This window comes from Bos grunniens, chromosome 3, assembly GCF_055505025.1.
Source record: "Bos grunniens cultivar Pamir isolate PY7600 chromosome 3, Bosgru_T2T1.0, whole genome shotgun sequence".
NCBI lineage: Eukaryota > Metazoa > Chordata > Mammalia > Artiodactyla > Bovidae > Bos > Bos grunniens.
Window position 1 is genome coordinate 94,144,435 of NC_141167.1, and position 23,833 is coordinate 94,168,267.

The window sequence follows — 23,833 nt, forward strand, 5'->3', positions numbered from 1 at the left end:
GTCATTCCCTGGTTATTCCCAGAAACTGCTTTCTCTGGCTATTCCCTATAAAACTAGGATGGCCATTTGGTTCCAAACTGGGACACTTTTCAGAGTGAAAGTGGACTTGTTAACAATTCAGCTGGGATAACAGAGTGCTGTATGATCACACTACTTATAATCATTATCATTTTCATTTCCTCCCTGCTCCTTAATACCCACACTCCCAGAAAGGTAATGTTCTTGGTTTCCTGAGAAAATATGTTCAGCCAGTTCCTATTTATATGCCTGATCCTTCTGTAGCTAATTAGTTGAGTTTAAAAGAATGGACAGACTTTTCAGACCATAAAGCCTTGGCTTTTCTTTGACTATTTGAACTAATAGGAGACCTAAAACATGAGAACATTTAACAAGAAATATTCACATGCTCGTTTTTTCACCAGCCTCTATAGCTGCACTGTCCAACCTTGCATGTGGCTATGTAAGTTTAAATTAATTAAAAGTGCAGTTCCTCATTCTTACTCACATTGAGCATTGAGTAGCTGCATGTGTCTGGGGGCTTCCATGCTGGACAGGGAACTTACAGAACATTTTCAGCATCATAGAAAGTTCTAATGGGCAGTATTGCTTATAGTATCCTGTACTTCCACTTTGGGATTTGTTATTCCGAGCCCACTATCCCTTAGAGCCTTAAAATTGTCCCCCTAGAACTTACTGGGTTTTTTTTTTTTTTGCTTTTTCTCATACCTTACAGGAATGTTGGGCTTGGAACTTGCTCCATGTTCTCCCGAGTTGGTGGGATCATTGCTCCCTTCATCCCCTCACTGGTTGGTTTGTACCTCCTAGTTTTGTCTTTCTTGATTCTCTGCTTTATAAATGTTTGTGCTCTTGAGTAGAAAGAGGCAGCAAGCAGCTGCCACTGAAGATGAGCCGATGCAAATGTGAACCTTGTGCCTTTTAGATTAAGGATCTGTCAGTGCAGATGGACCCTTCCCAGGGGTTGACTGTGTTCATTGCAGTCAGCTGATGCCAACCTGAACCCTCCTGTCCCTATTTGTAAGTTAGCAGATTAGTGAGCATTTCTGAAGTTTCTGTTGTGTGCTGGGCTCTGTGCTAAGCCTCTTACATATATCGTCTCATGCAGTCTTCACCATAACCTTATGTGCTAGGCATTGGTACCCTGTATTAATAATGAGGAGAACAAAGCACACCACTTGGAAAAGAAAGTTACAAGAGAAATGTGTGAAAGGGAGATATGAATAGTGTAAATTCCATCCCATCTTCAAGTGTCCATGTTCTGCGAAAGATCCCATGGAGCCCCCCGGGCACATCTCTGTTGGTCTTCTCTAGGACTTTCCCAGCCAAGACTTATTGAAACGTGACTAGGTTTGATGTGAGGCTGTGAGCCTGTTCTATAGACAACCACTCATCACTCAGGCTACGACTCACCACACCCTAGTATAGGATATTTCTGAAGTGCCATTGTAGCCTTTTCTTTTCTTGAGGAAGCAGGATATACTTCCTTTTTCTGAGTATCTCTGATACTGAGTCCAAGCTCTCTCTGTTTGCTGAGTGACAGGCCAGTCAACCACTAATGTCTCAACAGAACCATCTTGTCAGAGTCTGAATGCTAGGTTCTTTCATAGAACACAGAGTCAGAGGAGGTGAAGAAATAAAATAAAAAGGCCATTAATCTTGCAAATATCTCCCAGAATGGCCAGCCTGGAGAGGGGATGTGATAATCTCTTCTTTCTTGCAGCAGTTCACAGGTGGCCAGGGTCAGATTATCTTTCTGTGAGTTGAAGAATGGCACTTTAACCCTCAAGCATGGTTCTTTGTGTGCTATGTGCGTGCTAAGTTGCTTCAGTCGTGTCTGACTCTTTGCCACCCTATGGACCGTAGCCCACCAGGCTTCTCTGTCCTTGGATTTCTCCAGGCAAAAACACTGGAGTGAGTAGCCATCCCCTTCTCCAGGGGATCTTCCCGACTCAGGGATCGAACCTGTGTCTCTTATGTCTCCTGCATTGGCAGGCAGGTTCCTTACCACTAGCGCCGCCTGAGAAGCCCAAGGTTCTCTGAGGCAGGCCATTATGTATGATTATAATGACAAAAGCAATGAAAAGCAAGTCAAAGAAACAGATCCAACATGAAGTAAGAATTGACTCTTCCCTGAGACATCTCTCCATGTTTCACACTCAATTTTAGATCACAAGACCCTTTGTATAGGTCTTACTAGTTCCAGTCTGCAAAATGTGTCCAACATTAGGTGTTTATCATTAAAGATACCCTGTTTTGGATGGCTGTCCTAGAACGTTATAAAACCCAACATGGTGTTTCCCCCTGAGTCCGGCTAAGTTGAGAAGAGGCGAGTGTTCCCCTTGGTTCAATCACACACCTGCAGTGTGGTCACGTGTTTGCATGCAGAGGGCCGGAGTCCCCCTCTCCTCCTCCCCTTACCTCCCTCTCCTCCCCCATCATGTCATCACCTTTGAAAAATCAGGAAAAGATGACCAAAGCAGACATTCTAACTAGCCACAGAATTTAGAAGCCCAAACCAGAGATGACAAAACTAGGTGGTTCCCATGCAGGAATTTAGGAATGATAATCAGTTCAGGAATCTCCTGGAGCCCAGTCCTGCAAGGACCATAGTGTTATCTTTGAAATGGTATGTTTGTATTTAAATTTTCCTGAGAATGTCTTTTGGATCAGCCTGCTAGCATATCAAAACCACATGTGTAGGTTTCTCTAGGCTTTTCTCTTCCTTTTCAGGGTGTTCAGTTCAGTTCAGATGCTCAGTCGTGTCCGACTCTTTGCGACTCCATGGACTGCAGCACGCCGGGCTTCCCTGTCCATCACCAACTCCCGGAGTTTACTCAAACTCCTGTCCATTGAACAGCAAGGAGATCCAACCAGTCCATCCTAAAGGAAATCAGTCCTGAATATTTAAGGGTGTTTACACCTTTAACCCCCAAGCCTCTCAGTTCTGGTGCTTAGGGAATCAGCACACGTGTATGAGACTGTTTGGCCAGTTGCAGGGTTGGGAACTTTAGAAGTCATTTGCAGTGTTGCCTGCATGTGGAGATCACCGTGTCCCAGGCCACTCGCCTCAAGTGGGAGCTGAGTGTCTGGCTCACCCTGGCCATGTGTCTACGCTGCCCCTACCACAGCCCCCACCCGAGCATGAAACAGTCTGCTGCTTCTGCTCCACAGCCAGCAGTCCTTTTTATCTGCTCAGTTGCATCGCTGTGCCTGAGGACTGGCTCTGGTTTCCCCCGGTAATTCTCTATGGGAAGAGAAGGAAGGCTGCGTGGTGTATTCTAGTGGGAAAGCAGGACCTGGACAGTAAGCGTGGCAGGTCCTTAGTCATGAGTGCTGATGTCACCTGCCAGGAAACTAACGCTGAGCTTCTGTTTGTTTTCATTCCGCTCCCTGTCCCCACAGAAGTATGTGCAGTGGTCTTTACCCTTCATTGTCTTCGGAGCCACAGGGCTGACCTCAGGCCTCCTGAGTTTATTATTGCCAGAAACCCTTAACAGCCCATTGCTGGAGACATTTTCTGACCTTCAAGTATACTCATATCGGAGGCTAGGGGAGGAAGCATTATCTTTACAGACCTTGGATCCCCCTCAGGTATGACACAATTGTTCTTATCATTCTGCTTTACTACATGATGACAGTTTTGGGGGTAATAAAAAGAAAGAATGTCTGGTTAGAGTAATGTGTGTGTGCTCAGTCACATGGGCTTTGCAGCCCCACAGGCTGTAGCCTGCCAGGCTCCTCTGTTTATCAGGCAAGAATACTGGGATTTCTCAGGCAACAATACTGGAGTGGGTTGCCATTTCCTTCTCCAGGGGATTTTCCCAACCCAGGGATCCAACCTGCATCTCCTACATTGGCAGGCAAATTCTTTACCACTGGGCCACCTGGAAAGCCACCTGGTTAGGGTAATAGAACTGAGCAAAAATGCTGGAAAACAAAGGTGGGATCCAATTGCAGCTTATTTTCAGGGAAATAAAGATGATTCCTTAGCTTTCTTAGAACACTTAAGGGACTAATCCTTAGGGGAATAAATATCATCAGAGTACCTTTGTCAGTTGAATGCTAGACAGTAATTTAATTTTAGAGATGTCATGACACCATTTCCCTACCCGTTTCTTCTCTCCTGCTTTAGTCTGTGGACAAGGAGAGCCCTTTAGGGAGCGAGAGTGATGAAGAGGAAGAGTTTTACGATGCTGATGAGGAGACTCAGATGATCAAATGAGTCCCAGGTTCCTCCTCAGAAGCAGAGGGTCATCTTCCGTGCCTCTGTCAAGGGCAGGTGCTCCTGGGAAATTGCAGAGAGCTGTGGAAAGAAAGGCTTGAACAAACTGAAGGTACTCAGTGTGGCCTGATGTTTTATAGGCACCAAGGAAGTTGGAGAAGAGATTTCCATGAACAGGACATCACTGAGTGAAAAGCTATTAACTTGCCTACAGTTGAGATATAGTGCAGAATCATGACCTTTGGCCAGATTGCTCAATTCTGCATGCCAGAGTGATAAACTCAGTTGTTTCTAGAAGTTTGATTATGTTGCCGTTCAACTTCATTGTGACCTAAAGGCAAATATGTAAAATTTCTTCTCACCATTAAGATGGAATCTGTGTATCAGCTTTGACATCTGCCTGTCTCGATTGCTTCTCATCAGGAATCTTTGGAGGCAAGTTGATGTTAGCATTCCATTCATTTTTGTGCCAGAAGAAAAGCATTGAGAGATCGTTTGTATGACCTGAGGCCCTCCAGCTGTACCCCAAGAGAGGAAATCTGGGCCCTCAGCTTGGCCCCTGGTTCAGTGACTGGTTCCAGCTCCTCGTGTTAATCCGACAGATGACCCTCTAGAAAAAATCCAGCTGCACCAAAGTAATGTTCAGAGTCCAAGGTGTGGCTGCACCCCCGCCCCCCACCCTCAGCAGCTCCCTTTGATACTCAAATTTCCATCTCAGATTCTAGTACCAGCGAAACTTCCAAACATGCCCAGTAAATGATGACGTTTTATAGAGGGGAAGGGCAGTTAAAAAGTGACATGTTGAGCCCTTTTGTTGAGCCCTTGGATGTTTGAAGGGGAGAAAAAAGATGCCATTTTTAATAAGGAAGAAAAGAAAGTTACCTTTCACAATTTTCTGTTTGTTTTGTCTTCAGTGTTGTGCAAGGAGGAACTTGGGCAACCTTTAAGGACTGGAACTCATTTAGTCCTAGGTCAGCCCCAGCCTGTTTAGTTTAGCTAGAATGGAAGGCACAGGAGTTTCCTAGGAAATGTTGGTTTTCGTTAAGAACCACTGGCTTTCAAATAAAATCAGTCATACTCTGTTTCCTCAAATCATGTGCTGGAAGTGTTTCCTGTGAAACTCCAGTGTTATCTCAAAAAGAAGTGTTATCTTGGAGTCAACAAGCTTGGACCGCATTGCTTTAGGTCAGTTTCCCAACGGGGACTGTTTCTGTGTTTTCAGAATTTCCGTTTCTGCTAATCTCTTGGAGAAAAAGAAATTTCATTAGAAATAGAAGTCATCACTGTGTCTGTGTCTGGAAATCTTGGAGGACTCACCTCGAATCAGCTCCAACCCTCTCCTGTCTTCTTCCATTTACTTCTTGGTTTGTACTATACTAGCCTGTACCTTTGTATTTGTTAAAGTGTTTTATATCCTTCATGCCCTTAATGTATTGGGCTCTTTATAAATAGGAAGCATCTCTACTACTGTTTATTTCTCTCCGCTGTGCCCAGAACACACTATGTATTGCTGTTTCTAGCCATCAAGGAAGTTGTAGAACTCCTGCCAGTATCGCTTTTGTCCATCACAGGCAAATCTGCCCCAAACCCCCAGACTGTGGAATCTTGGCATCTTTCTCTGGGAGATGGAGACCCTGCCCACCATCAAGAGGAGACGAAAGGAAGAACTTAAAAGGACACTTAGAAGCTCTTTGTCGTGACGTTAAATGGAAAACAACAAGCTAACATTTGGTCGTTCTTGGCTGGTTGTCAGCCTCTTTGCATTATAAGAGTAATGACCCCATTATCAAAAAATGTGGAAACTAGAAGTTAAAAAAATGTACTACTCATAGACTCAACACCCAGAGTCAGCCAGTGTTGTGGCTTTGTTCTCTTTGAAGACCAACTGGTAACCCATCTTTTTTGTTGGTACTGGGGTTCCCTCTGCCTCTGACTAGATAAATAAGGATTCCATTAGTTCTGTCCCTAAGTATTCTCTTTTTCCAACTCTAGGATAGAAGAAGGGAGGGAAGGAAACACAGTTTGAACACATGTTGCTAAGGCTGGACTACCAGCTGCTCGTGTCAGATGTGCCACTAAATTTCTTTAGTGTTTCTTTCTTGATGGTCTTTTGGCAAAGTTTAATAATTTGCCTTTTATAAAAACAGATTTTTTTTCCCTTTTGGTGTTAACTGTTGAAAAATAGTGATTGTGGAGATTGTGCACATGAGTACATTTGTGTTGATTAAATTATCGGAAAACTCTTCATTTATAGATAACATATGTTGTTTGTGCAGATGATTTGTAAAAGGTTTCCTTTCAAATGTCTGTATTGTATTCAAAATTAAATTTCTTTTCTCCAGAAAAGCAACAAGAAAAATGTAAGACACATCAGAAATCCCAGGGCTTCCAGCATCTAAGGTCTTATCAACAGCTTGTCCAGAACTTAGGCACCACACAGATGTCTTGAAAGAAACTGTGCTATAGTTTTCTGATCAGTGGGTTAAAAACCACTGCCCATTGAAAATGCAGTATTTGTCATTTGGCTGATTTCAAGTGATAACAGACATTCTTTAGTATCTAAAAATAAAGAAAAAAACACAAATACAGTAAGTAAGAAGCAAATAAATGTTCCTGGGACACTGCCCAAATAAATTTGATCCAGACAAGTATTTTTATAGAGGTCAAATTGATAAAGATACTTCTAATAGATTTATATTCTTAACAAAACATTGCAATACTTCTCTCTACTAAACCAGAATTAAAATGTAGCTTTCTAATAGAACTGACTCCTCCATTACAATTTTTTATTAGCTCATTAGTTCTTAAATTGGACATCTATATTTTTTATTAGATAATTAGTTCTTAAATTGGACATCTATAAAGGATTTTTTTCAGTAAATAAAATGCAGTTTTTTTGGCTTGTGAATTTGATAGAGAATTGTAAAACATAGGCTTTTCTTTTGTTCTTACAGAATATGTCAGGATGTATATAGTAGCATCTTTGACAAATGGAACAAATATAGAATATGCTAGAAACTATGGGTGGTTTGTGGGACAGGGGCTATAGCAAGTTTAAGGAGTTGGTGGAAACAGAAGATAAGTGTAAAAATATATCTAGGAGAAAAATGCAAAGATAGGGCATGGTTAGAAAATTTATCTGTGTAGTATATTAGACCTTATGGTCATCTCAATAGATGTTCTTAGTTGCTCAGATGTGTCCGACTCTTTGCGACTCCATGGACTGTAGCCCACCAGACTCCTCTGTCCATGGGGATTCTCCAGGTAAGAATTCTGGAGTGGGTTGCCATGCCCTCCTCCAGGGAATCTTCCCATCCCGGGGACTGAACCCAGGTCTCCCACATTGCAGGCAGATTCTTTACCATCTGAGCCACCAAGGAAGCCCATCTCAATAGATACATGAAGATTATTTGGCAAAATTCAACACCTATTTAAAATAAAAGCTACTAGCAGATAAGGAATAAAAAGAAACTTCCTTCTCAGGATAAGGGATATCGTAGTACATAAGGTTAATTGGGACATAAGATCTCATCACCTTCCCAGAACTTTGGCCTTCGGACTTTACTGATAATGACCACAATAACGAATGGATTCTTTCTCTTCCCTCTTCTTCCACCTCTTTCTAATCTCTGTCTCTGTTTTGCTCTTTCTTCTTGCCTTACAAATGCCTACTAGATGAAAATACTTAAAATGCATTAAAATATGTATATAAAACTTTCATGAAACATGTTTATTCTTAAGATAGCATATATTCTGTTGCACTTTGTTTTTTAAAATGCCATTTGTGATCCCCTAAACCAATTCCCACTCTAGTGCTCTTGCCTGGAAAATCCCATGGACGGAGGAGCCTGGTAGGCTACCGTCCATGGGGTTGCAAAGAGTCGGACACGACTGAGCGACTTCACTATCACTTTTCACTTTCATGCATTGGAGAAGGAAATGGCAACCCACTCCAGTGTTCTTGCCTGGAGAATCCCAGGGACGGGGGAGCCTGGTGGGCTGCCGTCCATGGGGTTGCAAAGAGTCGGACACGACTGAGTGACTTCACTTTCACTTTTCACTTTCATGCATTGGAGAAGGAAATGGCAACCCACTCCAGTGTTCTTGCCTGGAGAATCCCAGGAACGGGGGAGCCTGGTGGGCTGCCGTCTCTGGGGTCACACAGAGTCGGACATGACTGAAGCAACTTAGCAGCAGCAGCAGCAGCAGCAAACCAATTTCATGACCTACTATAACATGAAAATCCATGGTTCTTCTCTTGTACTTCTTCTTGTACTGCAGAGGCTTTAAAGCTAAGATGTACATTTCCCAAACACCCTTTGCAGCTAGGCTTCTAGGTGCAATTAAGTTTCCGTCACTCAGATTCAGGTGGAATTGAGAATGTGGGAGTGAGGTGGAGGCCGTACTTGTGGTGGATCATTTTTTCCTACTGGGGTCTACAAAGATGGAGGCATTTGGTTTTGCTGAGGCAGTTTCAGCAGAAATGTTGACAGTCAGGGGCAATACATATTAAAACCTTAATAAGATTTTTTTTTTTTTTTACACAGAACCTGGAAAAATAACTCTAGTTAAGGAAAAGTAAAGATTCAAAAATACTCAACAATCCCCAAAATATAAGACAAGCAAGAGACTTGACTTCCCAGATATTAAAACAAAGCTATGGTATGAGTGTAGCAATAGATAAGCAGATCAGTAAAACATAATAGAAATCTCAGAACAAGACAAAGGATATATAACAGTTTGGCATTTTCTGAAGATGGTATGACAACTCAGTGGGGGAAAAAACTGAACTATTCAGTTATTGTTGAGCAACTGTTGGGTTTCCATATCAAAAAATAAAATAAAATTACACCCTTTCTACACACCATAACAAAAATTCCAAATGAATTGAAGAACTTAATGGAAAAAGGCAAAACTTAAAAAAAAATTATAAAATGATATAGGAGAATGTTCTTATGACCTTGAGGGATAGATGGATTTTTCAGACAGAAAGTAAAAATCACAAATCATTTTTAAGAAGATAGGTTGATATGTTTCACTACGTCTAAATGTAAAACTTCTTTCTATATGACTAGACACACCACAAAATTAAAAGCAAAGCAATAGATTAGGAAAAGAATTTTGGCAACTTCTGTAAAAGACAAAGATCAGTATCCAGAATGTAGAAAGAATTAGTGCTGATCAAAAAGAAAAATAAGGAGGAAGCTTATAAAATATATTTTTAGGTAATTTACAGCCTCACTAGAGGATCAGAGAAATGCAAATTGAAACAATGTTAAGTTATTCAAAATCTATTAGATTGGAAGAAAAGAGTTCTAAAACATAGTTTTGAAAATACGAAGAAGAAGGAATTTCTCTACATTCTGATAGAAGTATAAATTTACTTATCAACTAGATTGTCAATAGCCAGTGAGGTTGAAAAATGTAAACATTCTGTGACACAGAGATTCTACTTCTGTATCTATTAATATGTCATGGAAGAGTTTTCAGATATTTTGAAGGAAACCATTTCACGCCGTGCCATACATAGTGCACAAACCTACATATACACGTCCATATGTACATATGTGCCACCAATAACTTTCCATTAAATAATACCATTACTAAATGCATTGCACTGTATTTTCTATGCTATTGTATTTTACTTTAAAATGGAAAGAATATTGGTGAAGACACACAAAAGTGATTTTACAATTTATAAGCAAATAAAAGCATGCAGTTGCAAGAAGTAAAGCATAATACCTTTCATATTTACCTTAGTACTTGCCTAGTGTGCTTGTCTGCAAGTAGATATGTACAGAGATGTCCATTATAGTTGTAATGAAACAATGAAATACCTTCAGTAGGGAAATGTATAGATACCATTTTATATTCAGCAAATGGAATTAAATCTGGGACTTCTATGCACTGAGGTGGATGGATGTTCAATGTTGAATCAAATGTTAGCTAATCTTTTCTAGATCAAAGTTATTTCATGGTTAACTTCTTTAGTGAGTGACAGGAATATTTGCCAGTTATTTAGGCCATACTTTACAGTCAAGACTTGATATTCTGTTGCAGAAATACAAGTCTCACCATTTTTCCTACCCAAATGAAGAGTTATCCCCCTTCCCTCTACGTCTGAATTTCTCTTGGAAAAGAGTTTGCATCTGTGAAAACATTTAGACCACTTCTTAACTGAGACCCTAGAGCTCTGTAATATAAATCTTAGAAGAGATTAGTCATTTATTGAAAAACATCAGGGGCAGATGTAGCCAAATGAGTATTAAAATAACTTCAGTCTGGACCTTGCAGAACAATTGATTTTGAATAGACTAGATTCTGATGGAATTGCTTTGCTTCAAAATATAACTGGGTGAAATGATTGTGTAAGATAGGTAAAGATGCACACTCAACTTGGAGGTGAATTTAATAATAAATGAATGATTTACCAGTATGTGGGCAGAGCTTCCAGAAACCACAGAAGAGAAGGCAGTATGCAGAAGGAAGCCCATTGATACAGTCTGCACAGGTCAGCCTCCTAGCCCCAGCACAAATTGAGGACAGGATCCACAGAGGTAAACTGTTCAGCACGGGGAAGCATTTGAGAGTTGGTAAATAGTTGTCACATCAGATTAGGGTTTTTAAATGGTAGAAGCCAAAATATGCTTGCTGGTGATGATACAATAAATTCATTTGCTTCCTATAGGTACATTTCACCATGTATAGGGTGTTTGCTTTCCTATTTGCTATAGCAGGTGGCATGCATCCATCCAGTTATGTAGCAGGATCCAGTTATATGTGTGTGAATGTAACAGAAGAGGGACTGTAACAACAGCGATTCACTTTCAAATAAAATTCTTCCCATACTATGTATTATCATTAATACATTATATTGTAGTTTTCTCTGAATGTGTACTATAACCAAGAGAGAAAACAAAGAGTATTTTGCTTCTACAGGTAGAATAGCAGCAGAATACACTGGTGGTTAGAAATGTCAATCAAACTAACTTTTCCATAAAGATTCCCAAGACTCTTTTAAAAAAAATATTTATTTATTTATTTGTCTGTATTGGGTCTTTGTCACTGCGTGGACTTTTCTCTGGTTGTGGTGAGCAGGTGCTACATTCAATTTGCAATGCCCAAGCCTCTCACTGTAGTGGCTTCTCTTGTTGGGGAGTGGAGGGTCTAGGGCACACAGGCTTCAGTAGTGGCAACACATAGGCTCAGTAATTATGGTTCCCCAGGGCTTCCCTAGTAGCTCAGATGGTAAAGCATCTGACTGCAATGCAGGAGACCCGGGTTCGATCCCTGGGTTGGGAAGATCCCCTGGAGAAGGAAATGGCAACCCACTCCAGTATCCTTGCCTGGAAAATCCCACAGACAGAAGAGCCTGGCAGGCTGTACAGTCCATGGGGTCACAAAGAGTCAGACACGACTGAGCAACTAACACACACAGCTCTAGAGCACAGGCTCAGTAGTTGTGGCCCATGGGCTAGCTGCTCCATGGCATGTGGAATCTTCCCAAATCAGGGATGGAACCGATATCTCCTGCATCGGCCAGCAGATTCTTTACCACTGAGCCGGCAGGGAAGCCTCCAAGACCCTTTTTAGTTTACATAAGTAATTGTATGCTGTATTCATTTCCTATTTCTGCTGTAACAAAATATCATAAACTTTAGACAACACGGATTTATTCTATTACATATTTGGAAGTCAGGCAACAAAGTGAATTTTAAGGGGTTAAAATGAAGATGTCAGCAGGGCTGTTTTCCCCCCTGAGTTTTCCAGGGGAAATCCGTTCCTTTGTCTCCTGCAACTTCTAGACAGTGCAGTGTTCCTCAGGCCTGGCCACAGCACCCCAGCCTCTGCTCCTGTTGTCTGACATGGCCTTCTACTTGCGCCAGTCTTCTGCCTCCTTCTTATTAGTACCTCTGTGGCTACCTCAAGCCCTCCCAGATAATTCCAACTCATCTCTCCTTTTCAAGATCCTTATCTGCAAAGTCCCTTTTGCTGTAAAAGATAACATTCACAGATTCTGGTGATTAGCATGTGAATATCTTTGGGGCCCAGCAGTCAGCTTATTACAGGTGTCTTAAGTGTGTGTCACTGAAGTTTTCTAAGTGGACAGGACCTGCTGGCATCATCAGTGTATACTTGGAAGTTTTATGGGAAAACCTAGTCATTATCAAGATAAGCTGTACTCAGACCATGGGTAACAGCCAAAAATCTACTTTTATTAATGAGTTTATAGACACACTTGGCTAAACCTGAAGTCTCCCAGTTATTGTTTGAAAGAATAAAGTGCTTACAAAAGAATTTAAACCTACTAAGACTTTGTCTCTGAGTTTTATTTGTTGCCGTGTCTTAACTTCCAGTAGTTTTCTTATCAAAAGCAATTGTTCTCTCTACCTTTGTTGTATATTCTTAAGCATTTTGTACTTTTCCGTAATTATAGTATTTATTGTGTAATCTAATAAATGATTATGTCTTCCCTATTAAGCCATGAGCTGTATGAAAACAGGGTACATGTCCATCTTTTTTCCTACTGAATGCCCACCCATAGCACTGGACCCAGTGTGTTATTAGGCATTCAGGTACTTTTTTTTTTATATTGGAGTATAGCCAATTATAGCCCAGGTGGCATAGTGGTAAAGAACCTGCCTGCCAGCACAGGAGATATGAGAGATGTGGGTTTGATCCCTGGGTTGGGAAGATCTCCTGGAGGAGGGCATGGCAACCCTCTCCAGTATTCTTGCCTGGAGAATTCCATGGACAGAGGAGCTGGTGGGTTATGGTCCGTAGGGTCGCAAAGTTGGATATAGCTGAAGCGACTTAGCACACATAGCTGATTAACAGTGTTGTGATAGTGTCGGGTGAACAGCGAGGGGCTCAGCCTTATATATACGTGTATCCATTCTCCCCCAGACTCCCCTCCCAACCGGTCTGCCACATAACATTGGACAGAGTTCATGTGCTATACAGGAAGTCCTTGTTGGTTATCCATTTTGATAATAGCAATTTGTACATGTCCATCCCAAACATTTAGGCATTTTTGAAGAAATACATGGATTCCTCACCACTCTTTCCTATGAGCTCTGTCACTACATTGAACTCAAAAGCTACCAAAGAGGCTGTATCTTACTCATCTTAGTACCTCTAAGAACTAGCACAGTATTGGGGACATGGTAGGCATTCATTAAATTTTTAAATGAGTGAATACCTAGACACAAGGGATTCAAGATTGGCTTAACTGACCTATCAGCTAGTGTTCTTAAACAGGATATTCTTCCCCAAGATCAGTTTGAAAAGAAGGTCTGTGGAGTGTTTAGCTCTGAGAAAGCTACTTATAGGTTACTTAAAAAAAAAAAAAACAACCTTCATTCCACATTAACCTTCCTATTACCTAAATCACCATTGTGAGCAAAGTTAAAGTTGGGATTAGAGTATGTTCAAGAGAGAAATGATCCCTTTTAACAAGGTCTAAAATGTCTACCCTGAAAATAGAAATAAGCAAAGAAGGATTAATTATTAAATAATGATCTTATCCATGTATTTATTGGAATACAATTGCTTTACCATATTGTATTAGTTTCTGCTTTACAACATGAATCCTGTATAAGTATACATAACCCTCTCCCTCTTGAGCCTCCCTCCCACCCCTGTCCATGTATTTATATACCTATTACTAAAACACCATTCATCCTACTGAGTTGTAGAATAAATCAATCTAGTGATTCTTCTCACTGAGGCCTCTCCCAGAGGATATTCTTTGGGGAAGTTTTTGGTATAACCATCAATGGTATAATAATCAGCTCTCCTAATATAATTCATCTAGTGGAAACAACATTTAATGTTTCAGAAATGCTGTCAATTCGATTCCAGGCATTTGAGGGCTCAGCCCATTAACAAAAAAGTTATTAGGAATTGGATCAATGTCTTGATTTTCCTGTTTGCTAGGTGATTCAGAGGCTGGCTCGCAGGTGTTGACTATGTTTCCCTTAATTTATCAGAGGAATGCAAAAATACCTGAAAACATCTCAGAGTAAAGCCTAAGGGGATAGGTAGGCTAGTTGTATTTACTTCTCCATTCTGTCATGTGCAGAAACTTTATTATTGATAAGTAGGTTCCAAACTATCTTGAATTCAAGGCCAGGAAATGGAATCAGATGCTGTTGGGTTATAGAATTCTATAATGATTGATTTGCCAATATCAAAGCAGAGTCAGAACATAACAAATGCATTTCCAACAGTAGAAGAATTTATTATCTTCCCAATCCAGTCCATCAGGAGAGAGATGAGGCTTGATAAGGATTTAACTGATTAAGAATGACTAGGTAAAAAGTTGAAGACCTGGAGAATGTGGGGGGAAAAAAAACAGAACAAAGGTAATGTTGTTTTGTCTTGTGGAACAAAATGTCCAAGTGAAGCAGAGGTATAGAATCATTAACAAGTTTTGTTGACAAAGGTGTCATAAAATGACATCCAGTGAAAAGAGCGACATCTAGGCTTTGCATGTTTGCGTTCAAACCACCCCAGATAGCTTCAAGATTATCCTAGGAAGATGTGCACAAAATATCAAAAGATTTCCTTAACTAGTTTCTTATATTCAAGAGGAAAAGTAACAGGGGAAAATAAATTATTCCTAAAATATTTAGAGTGCCTACTGTGTGCTGTGTCCTATTCTTGGTGCTGGGTTAGGAGAGAACATGTATTGAGCATTATTCTAAACAGTTTGTTTCTTGGTATATACAATCTTCAGAAGAAAACTATGAAATGTATACCATGGATCCCATTTCATAGGTGAGGAAACTGAGGCCCTAGTTAAGGACCCCCAGGTCAGACAACTAATTGTTGGCAAAACCTGGATTATCTGACTTCAGAAGTCACTTCTTAAGTGACTAAGCTATACTGCTACAATTCTAAAGTGACGAAAGTCAAAGTGACGTCGCTCAGTCGTGTCCACCTCTTTGCGACCCCGTGGACTGTAGCCCACCAGGCTCTTCTGTCCATGGGCTTTTCCAGGCAAGAGTACTGGAGTGGGGTACCATTTCCTTCTCCAAGGGATCTTCCGGGGTTCTTAAATGTTAGCAGGCCTTGTATTTTCCAGGTACTGTTTGATGACAATGGTGTTTATAACTACTATACATTGACTGCCATGCATCATGTCATCACGTCACCACGTCTACGCGGTCTATGATTATGTCTTAAAATTCTCACAACAATTCTATTAGGTAGGTGTATACATCTGGTTCTGCTGATGACAGCAACAAAGTTTAGGGGCGTTATGTAACTTTCTCAGGATCACAGCTGGTAAGAGGCAGTGTTAGGTCTACATCGCATTCTGCAAGGCCCAGACGTTTTGATTAGGCTCTTTGAGGAGGCAGAATATTTAAAGGATTCTAATTAGTTAATGATTCTCCCTGTATTTTAGAACCATTAAGGTTTTTTTTTTTTTCCTTTCCAGAATTAAATCAATAAATGAATATAATTGTCAGTCAAAAATATGGATTGAGAAGCTCATTAAGATTCATATGGCTCATTAATGGAACAAATGCAGTTATGATCTCATAGAGAAGACGGAAGAATTCTCCATTTCTGAGTAGTCGTTGGGGTTACTTTCATTATTCACTTTAGGGCAACTATTAAGCTACCTTTCCATCAAATATATTCAAGAAAAATTCACTGAGTACCTACTGTGTACCAGGCATTTCCATAAGCTTGGAGCTGTCAGAGATCATTGAGTGGGTTTCTTAAGCTGTGAGCCGTCCCAGGGTCTTTGGTCTAATTGGTGGGATTTAAGTCCAACAAGTTGAAAAGGACTTAGTGGAACTGAGAGACCTTCTGGGATCCAAGTTTGGGAAACTGGCTGGTGCCTGAAATGGATTTCTTTTTCAATGAGGAAGTTCTTGAGAGGGGAGGTCTCAGCCTGGGACTTTTGATAGTGGTTTCATTTGATAGTGGTTAATTATGCCAACAACTAACAGGCTAACTAAAGCCTGTTATCTGAGGAGAGTGAGCTTGCTGCTATCAGCAAAGGGACACCTAAACATTTCCTCTTGTAAATACTCTTTCCCTTTATCAGATTAGCCACATTTCAAAGTCCTGTGCAAAGACCAGGACTGCCATCATTTTTTTTTTTTTTCATATTCTTCATTAAAATTCTTTATTTGATAACTTAATAACTTTTAACTTTGGAGTAGTTCAACATGCTCCCAAAAGATATTTTAAAGACCCTCTGAAATCTTCTCAGTATTGCAAGAATACAGTTTTAGAATCAGATTTTTAAATTTTCTTTTCCTCTTCTTTAACATGTAATATTAAGACATCATATGTCCCTGTGCTGATTATTAAGTGATGTGTATATAAAACAGCTGCCAAACAGGAGAGCTTCAGTAAATTCTACTACCTAGAAACTGCCAAAGATTTTTAAACAAGGATTTAATACACACCTTTTAAAACATGCTTTATTTTATTTTTTTGGCCACGCTGTGAGGCTTGTGGAATCTTAGTTCCTGACCAGGGATCGAACCTGCACCCTCTGGAGAAGAAGCACAAGGTCCTAACGAACTTCTGGACTGCCCCCAAATTCCCAAAAAATGTTTTAAAGAAAGTTAACTCTCATGATGACATATATATATATTTTTTTTCCAAAATGAAATTTATATTGAATGTTTCAAGAAAACATATTTTCAATCTGGCCCAGTTCATTTGCCACCTAATCATGTAAATGAGGAAATAAGGCTTTTGTAAGACCACTTCCTTTTTCTCTATCTTCCTTGAAGATCTGGAAGCTCCCTTCCCCTTTTCCCCTCCCACTTTCCTGAGGAATCCGGGTTTGGGGAGGAGGCAGTAGCCTCCCTGTGGGAGGAGAGGAAGGACTATAAAATCCATTTCTTCTAACGTTGGACCCCAGATCTTCTCTCTTTCCCTTTTGGAAGCAGCTTGGAAGGGTAAGTGTGGGAGAAAAGTAATTGGGGAAGTAAAGTAATCGGGCAGTGTGTGTTCCCACCTAGAGCTCCACAAGGGACCCGGGGAGAGGAACTCTGCTTGCACCTTCCCTGGGTCATAGGGAGAGTGATTCTTGAGGATTCTTTCCGTCCATAGGTGCACTCATAAAGAGTGTGATCTGGTCAGAGTGTCACTTGTGATTAAATCATTGAAACTCAAGGGAGCCTTAGGTGAACAAACAGGAAGCAAATTCAGTTACAATATGTGGACCACACTTAAGGTTGATGAACAGGTCTTACTATTTTGAGAACAAGCAAATATTTCCAGTCATTTGTATCCAGTTGTTCACATGAGTTCTATTCCTTGCCCTTTTCCCTTTTCACTTTGTATACTCTCCCTGAGCAATCTCTACTCTAAATACTGAATTTTACTTATATCTTTTCTCTAATTATAAAAATTTCAGTATGTTAATTGTAAAAAAAAAAAAAAAATCAATGGGAAAAAATCTAATATGGAAATTAAAAATTTGACGCACTCCCACCACCCAGAGAAGACCACTTTTATTTCATGGGTAATGTTTTGTGACCTACTTTTTTCTGTCAATAATGTCATCAGCATTTTCTTGTTATTAAATATTCTTTACTGTATAATTTTTAAAGGCTGCAAAGTCTTCCATCATATAAATGTATTATAACTTATTAGCCAGTGTCCAATTTTTATTTAGTTTGTATCCTTTGTTTCCTGTTAAAATGAGGCATACAGAGAGGTGGCATACCTTTCAAGCTTCTTTCATATAAATTTTAAGATGCAGTCATCGAGTTAGTGGGCATGATTTTTAAAATTTTGATAAAAATTTTCCTGTCAGTTTACATTACCGCTGTTAATATATCAGGGCCATATTCCCCACTGGCTTCTAAGCATTATTACCTTTCTCTAATTTTTGCCAAACTATCAAATTAGGGGAGGGACCAGATGAAAGACTGTCTCATTGTTAGAATCTAATTTGCCTGTTTCTGTAACTAGAGATATAATAACGGTTTGGGAATTTTTTGTTTATTAATTGTCTGTATTTCTTCTTCTATGGATTGTCGTCTCGGATTCTATCCTTTTTCCTACATTGTGAAATTATGTTTTCTAATTTTGAAGTTTTGAATTTTTATTTGACATCTTCAGTTCCTTCAGCATATGTTCTTTATATACACAAGTTTAGGTAAATGTTGACCGCCTACCTCCTTTTCCCTCTGATTCCTTTTGTGATTTGTTTTTGTATGTAACTCTTTCATTTACTTGGAATTTATTTTGCTGTATGAGGAATATGGGCTTCACCAGTGGCTCAGTGGTAAAGAATCTGCCTGCAACTCAGGAATGCAGATTTGATCCCTAGGTGAGGAAGATCTTCTGGAGAAGGAAATGGCAACCCACTCCAGTATTCTTGCTGGATATCCCCATGGGGTATCCCATGGGGAGGAGCCTGGAGGTCTATGGTCTGTGGGGTTGCAAAGAGTCAGATAGACTTAGGGACTAAACACCAGTGAAGGGATACAGGGAACTGGCTTTATTTTTTTATTTTTTTTTTCTAAATAGCTGAGCATTTTTCTTTCATCTCAGGGGTTCCTATTATCCTCACAGATTAAAAGCTTCACCTTTAAAAAGAAAACAGCCTGTAAGGATCCAGAACTCATGCATGGTCAGGATTGTTAAAGCAGAAGAAGGGAGATGGGTGGGAGGAAATGGGGCTTGAGAAAGGCAGTCAGTGAGGAGACTTCAATTTTATGAGAATTATTGTATCAATTATACTTTTTTTAAAAAAAAAGATCAGTAGTAAAAGTGACAAATGTTTTCATTTGTAAAGTCTGGATATTTGGACCTAGAAGTATTTTCTATGTTTTTCTGGCACTCTGAAAAAATTTATGGGAACTGTATATATCCTGGAGTCCCCAGTAAATGGAGCCTGGCATCTTCTTAACAATTTTATTATTTCTTCTATAGTGGTTGCCCTTAGAATGTTCTTACTTCTTTTGAGTTGATTTTCCTCGTTAATTTTCTTCTAGGACTTCACCCACTTTATTTCAGATGTTGACTTAATTAGCATATGGTTTAGAAGAATAATCTCTTTATACCTGTGACTGTATCTTTCTGATTTCAATTTTTCATACTGTAATTGTCTTTTTATTTGATGAGATTAACTGAAGTGTCTTTGTGTTTCTGTTTTAAGTTATTTAAAAAAAATTTTTGAGTAGTTGGAATTATTTTGTATATAATCATTATTTTTCATTGTTGTTTTGCACTGGTCAAAAGATGTAGTCAGTACAGTTTCTTTTTAGAATATTGAAAATTCTCTTTGTCATGATTTTTCCATATTTTTTGTGAGCATTTGATAAGACTGTTCGTTTCTGCTTTAATTTTTACCTACTTGATCTGCCAAGGACTGAAAGAGGTGTGTTAAAGCTTCCTATCCCAGCTGTGTTTATGCCAAATTCTTTTTGTACTTCTAGTAGTTTATGCTTTATGTGATTATTCTTAATATTAGCAATGGTTCGTGAAGATTCTTGCTTGACTACTACATATTCACAGTGCCTATTGAAAACAGCAGAAAATTGAAATTAATGTGTTCCATATGAGAGTCTATAGGGAGTTTAACCCACTGATATTTATTGTCATAATTGCTACTTTGAACTTCTGTCATCTTTTCTCGCTTGTATGTTTTCTTGCTATATTATACATTTTCTATCTTTTTCTATATGTTGTATTTTTCATTGTGATGAAATATACATAACATAAAATTTACCATTTTAATCACTTCTAAGTGTACAGTTCTGTGGCAATAAGTACATTCACATTGTTGTACAACCATCGCCTCCATCCATCTTGAGAAATTTTTCATCTTCCAAAACTGAAACTCTATTTAATAAACACTAAACCTCCATTCTTTCTGTTCTCAGCTCCTGGGAACCGCTTTTCTGTTTCCCGACTCTGTGACTCTGACTACTGTAGGTACTGCATACAAGTGGACTTGCACAACATTTGTCCTTTTGTGACTGGCTTACTTCACTCATAATGTCTTCAAGCTTCACACACGTTGTTGCATGTTGTCAGAATTTCCTTCCTTTCTAAGGCTGTGTGCTATTCCACGGTTTATGTAGACTATATTTTGTTTATCCATTCATCTGTTGATGGACGTTTGGATTGTTTCTACCTTTTGGCTGTTGTGAATAATACTGCTGTGAACATGGGCATGCAGTACCTGTCCAAGTCCCTGCTCTGATTCTTTTGAGTACAGTACCAAGTGAAATCACTGGATCAGGTAGTTACTATAAGTTTAATTTGGGAGGAAATTAAATTAAAATTAAAATTTAGAAGTTAATTTAAAATTAAATTTGTGATACCATTTGTCATAGCCAATGCCCAATTTTACATGTCCAGCAGCAATTTCCCTACATCCTCACCAACTTTTATTATTTTCTGATTTTTTAAATTATTGTTGTCTTAAAGGGTGTGAAGTAGTGCTTTATCATAGTTTTGACTTGTATTTTCCTAATGATTAATGATGCTGAACATCTTTTCATGTGCTTTTGGCTATTTGTAGATCTTCTTTAGAGAAATGACAATTCAAGTCCTTTGCCCATTTTTAGTTGAGTTTTTTTGTTGTTTCTGAGTTGCAGAAGTTCTTTATACCTACCTACTATAACATATATCCCATCCTTACTATTATTAAAAGCAATTAGCTCCTGGTGCCTTCCAATTTGTATCCCTCTGCAGGTTGTGACAAATGGATAATATCACCCCTTAGTTCCAGTGTGAATTAGAAGACAAACATATTTTTCTTTTTCATTGGTCAATTCAGTTGTCTTGAGGCTGAGAGTAGGGGAAGATTTTTGATACAGGGGCTTATTTTGCATTTCACTGTACATCTATGGTCATTCAGAGCCTCCTAACTTAATATCTCTATTTTGTTGCCATCTTTCTGCCATCAGAGGGATTTATTTATAGATGCAAATGTTATCATTTTATTCCCCAGTTTACAAACTCTAAAGGCTTCCCCAGTACCTACAGGACAAAGTTCAGACGTCTCCTGGTGTTAGGCCCAGCCATTCTCTGGACACTGACGACCTCTAAGGTTTCAGATCAGACCACTCTTCTTCACCTTACTCTAGCAACAACAAATTCATTCCAATTGCTTAAATACCTTAAGCCTACTTTCTGCTAAGTGTTATGCTAGACTCTGCGAAAACAAAGTCTTTCCAATAAATTCTAATTTTAAGGATCTTATAAGACTGGATGAGGAGACAGAAGATTATATCAGTTTTATTATCAATCCAGTTTTGAGAATTCCTTTTGTGCAGGTTTGCAGGAAGCATATAGAGAATGCTTTAGGGAAGTTGTTATGACTCCATGTTTTTTTATTAAGATGTAATTCACATACCATAAAATCCACTCTTTTAAAATGTATGATTCACTTTTTTTAAAGCATATTCACAAGGTTATGTAACTATTGCCACGATCAAATTCCAGAAAATTTTTTTATCACTCCAAAAGAAATCTTATACCCATTGGCAGTTGTTCCTCATTCCTACTTGTCCCCAGCCACTGGCAATTACTAATCTCTTTTCTATCTTCATGGACTTACTTATCACATATTCAATAATGACTTCATATAATTTGTGGCTCTTTGCATCCAATTTATTTCATTTAGCATGTTTTCAACCTTTATTCATGTTGTAGCACATATGTATTAGTATTTCATTCCTTTTTTATTACCAAATAATATTCCATGGTATACATATACTACTTTTTATTTATTCGTTCATCAGTCAGTGGACAATTAGGTTGTTTCTACTTTGGAGCTATTAATAATGCTGCTGTGAACATTCAGGTACAGATTTGTGTATGGACATTTGTTTTCATTTGTCTTGGGTATATACCTAGGAGTGCTGGGTCATAAGATAACTCTCTAATTAACTTTTCGAGGCCCTGAAAAGTTGTTTCCCGATGTGGCTGCTCCATGTTACATTCCTACCAGCAGTTTTGAAGATTCTGACTTCCCACATCCTCCCAACATTTGTTATTGTCTATCGTTTGATTATAGCCTATCCTACTGAAAGTGAAGTGGCATCTCTTTGTGTTTTTTTTCCTTTTTGTCTTTTCTTCTAATTATGAAAATATAACACATTTACAGGAGGCTTGGAAAATATAGAACAAAAATGCATATAGTTCCACTATATATTACAGTTGTCTGTTTTAAGTAGATAAATTGTTGTGGTTTTAATTTGCATTTTCCTAATGACTAACGGTATTGAATATCATTTTGTGTGCTTATTGACTTATTTGTGTGTCTGTTTTGTTGAAATGTGTATTCAGATCCTTTGCCCAGTTCTTAATTAACTGTCTTTTCATTGTTGGTTTTAAGATTTTTTGTAGATTCTGGATAACAAACAATCAGAAATATAAATTTGCAAATATATTCTCCCATTCTGCAAGTTATCTTTTCACTTTTAAAGATAGTGATCTTTAAAGCACAGTAGTTTGTAATTTTTATGAAGTCTAATTTATATTCAATTGCTTAATTGCTTGTGCTTTAGGTATCATGCCCAAGAAATAATTGCTATTTCAAAGTAGATCAGAAAACATAAGTCCTACTTTGTTCTTATTTTTCAAGATTTCTTTGGCTATTCTTTGTCCCTTATATTTGCATGTATATATTTCAGAATCAGCTTGTCAGTTCTGCCCCAAAAGGTAGCTGGAATTTTTGTATGGACTGTACTAAATTTTTAGACTGGTTTGGGGAGTATTTCCATCTTAAGAATAGTAAGTCTTCCATTTAATGAACATGAAATATTTTTCTGCCTACTTAAGTATTATTTAATTTCTGTCAGTGTTTTTCTTTTAAATTTTAAGTGTACAAGTCTTAGGCTTTTTTGTTAAATTTGTTCATATTTTATTCTTTTTTATGCTATTATAAGTTGAATTATTTTCTTAATTTTATTTTCAGATTGTTCATTTCCAAGTGTATGTTAATAAGACTGACCTACCTGTTTAGTAAACTGATTTTGATCTTACATCCATCAACTTTGCTGAATGTGTTTATTAGCACCAACAGATTTGTGTGTGTGTGGATTCCTCATGAATTTTTTATGTCATCTTCAAATAGAGATTATTTTACTTAAACTCCCTCATAGAGTCTTTTTCACCTTTCAAGTCTCAGTCTAAATATTCCTTCTTCATTGAATTTTTCCTTAACCTGCCAGGCAATATTGATGTTATTTACTTTAGCACAGTTAATGGGCTTGCTCGTACTTATCACTGTTGTACATGCTACTGTCCTGTGTTACAAATAAGTGTCTGTGTTTCCCTCATCATTAAGACAGGCCCTTTTGTTTCCCTTCCATGAGTGGAACTCTTCAGTGTGGTGTCATATTCAGTGTAAAGAAAAGTGTCCTCAGTGTCCTATAGTTTAATGTAAATGCACACAGCTACCCTCAAAGATTGTACTTAAGCCTTTAAAGTAGACAATACAAAATTCACTTATTAAGAGATGAAAACCAACTTATCAGTAGACCTCCAAATGGCAGACATATTTGTCAATTATGTGTTCTTCTCTACACTTTACATAGCAGGGTTGGCTTTTACTCAGTTCAGGGTTGCAAACTATATGACGAATAATTA

General features: G+C 38.7%; 1 protein-coding gene across 13 annotated transcripts in view; it reads left to right on the forward strand.

Annotated features, from left to right (window-relative positions):
• The window catches only part of SLC22A15 (solute carrier family 22 member 15), a 113,632-nt gene extending 101,084 nt beyond the window's left edge, over positions 1-12,548 (forward strand). For 6 of the 13 annotated variants that reach the window (XM_086392029.1, XM_086392032.1, XM_086392036.1 and 3 more), the window contains 3 exons: positions 734-806; positions 3,421-3,609; positions 5,812-12,548. In XM_086392029.1, coding sequence (XP_086248155.1) covers positions 734-806; positions 3,421-3,609; positions 5,812-5,940 — 391 coding nt within the window. In that variant the 3' untranslated portion in view covers positions 5,941-12,548. Of the gene's footprint in view, positions 1-733; positions 811-2,748; positions 3,610-4,150 lie in introns of those variants that run through there. The other 7 variants (XM_086392030.1, XM_086392033.1, XM_086392037.1 and 4 more) reach the window with 5 other exon arrangements.
• The last annotated feature ends 11,285 nt before the right edge of the window (positions 12,549-23,833 follow it).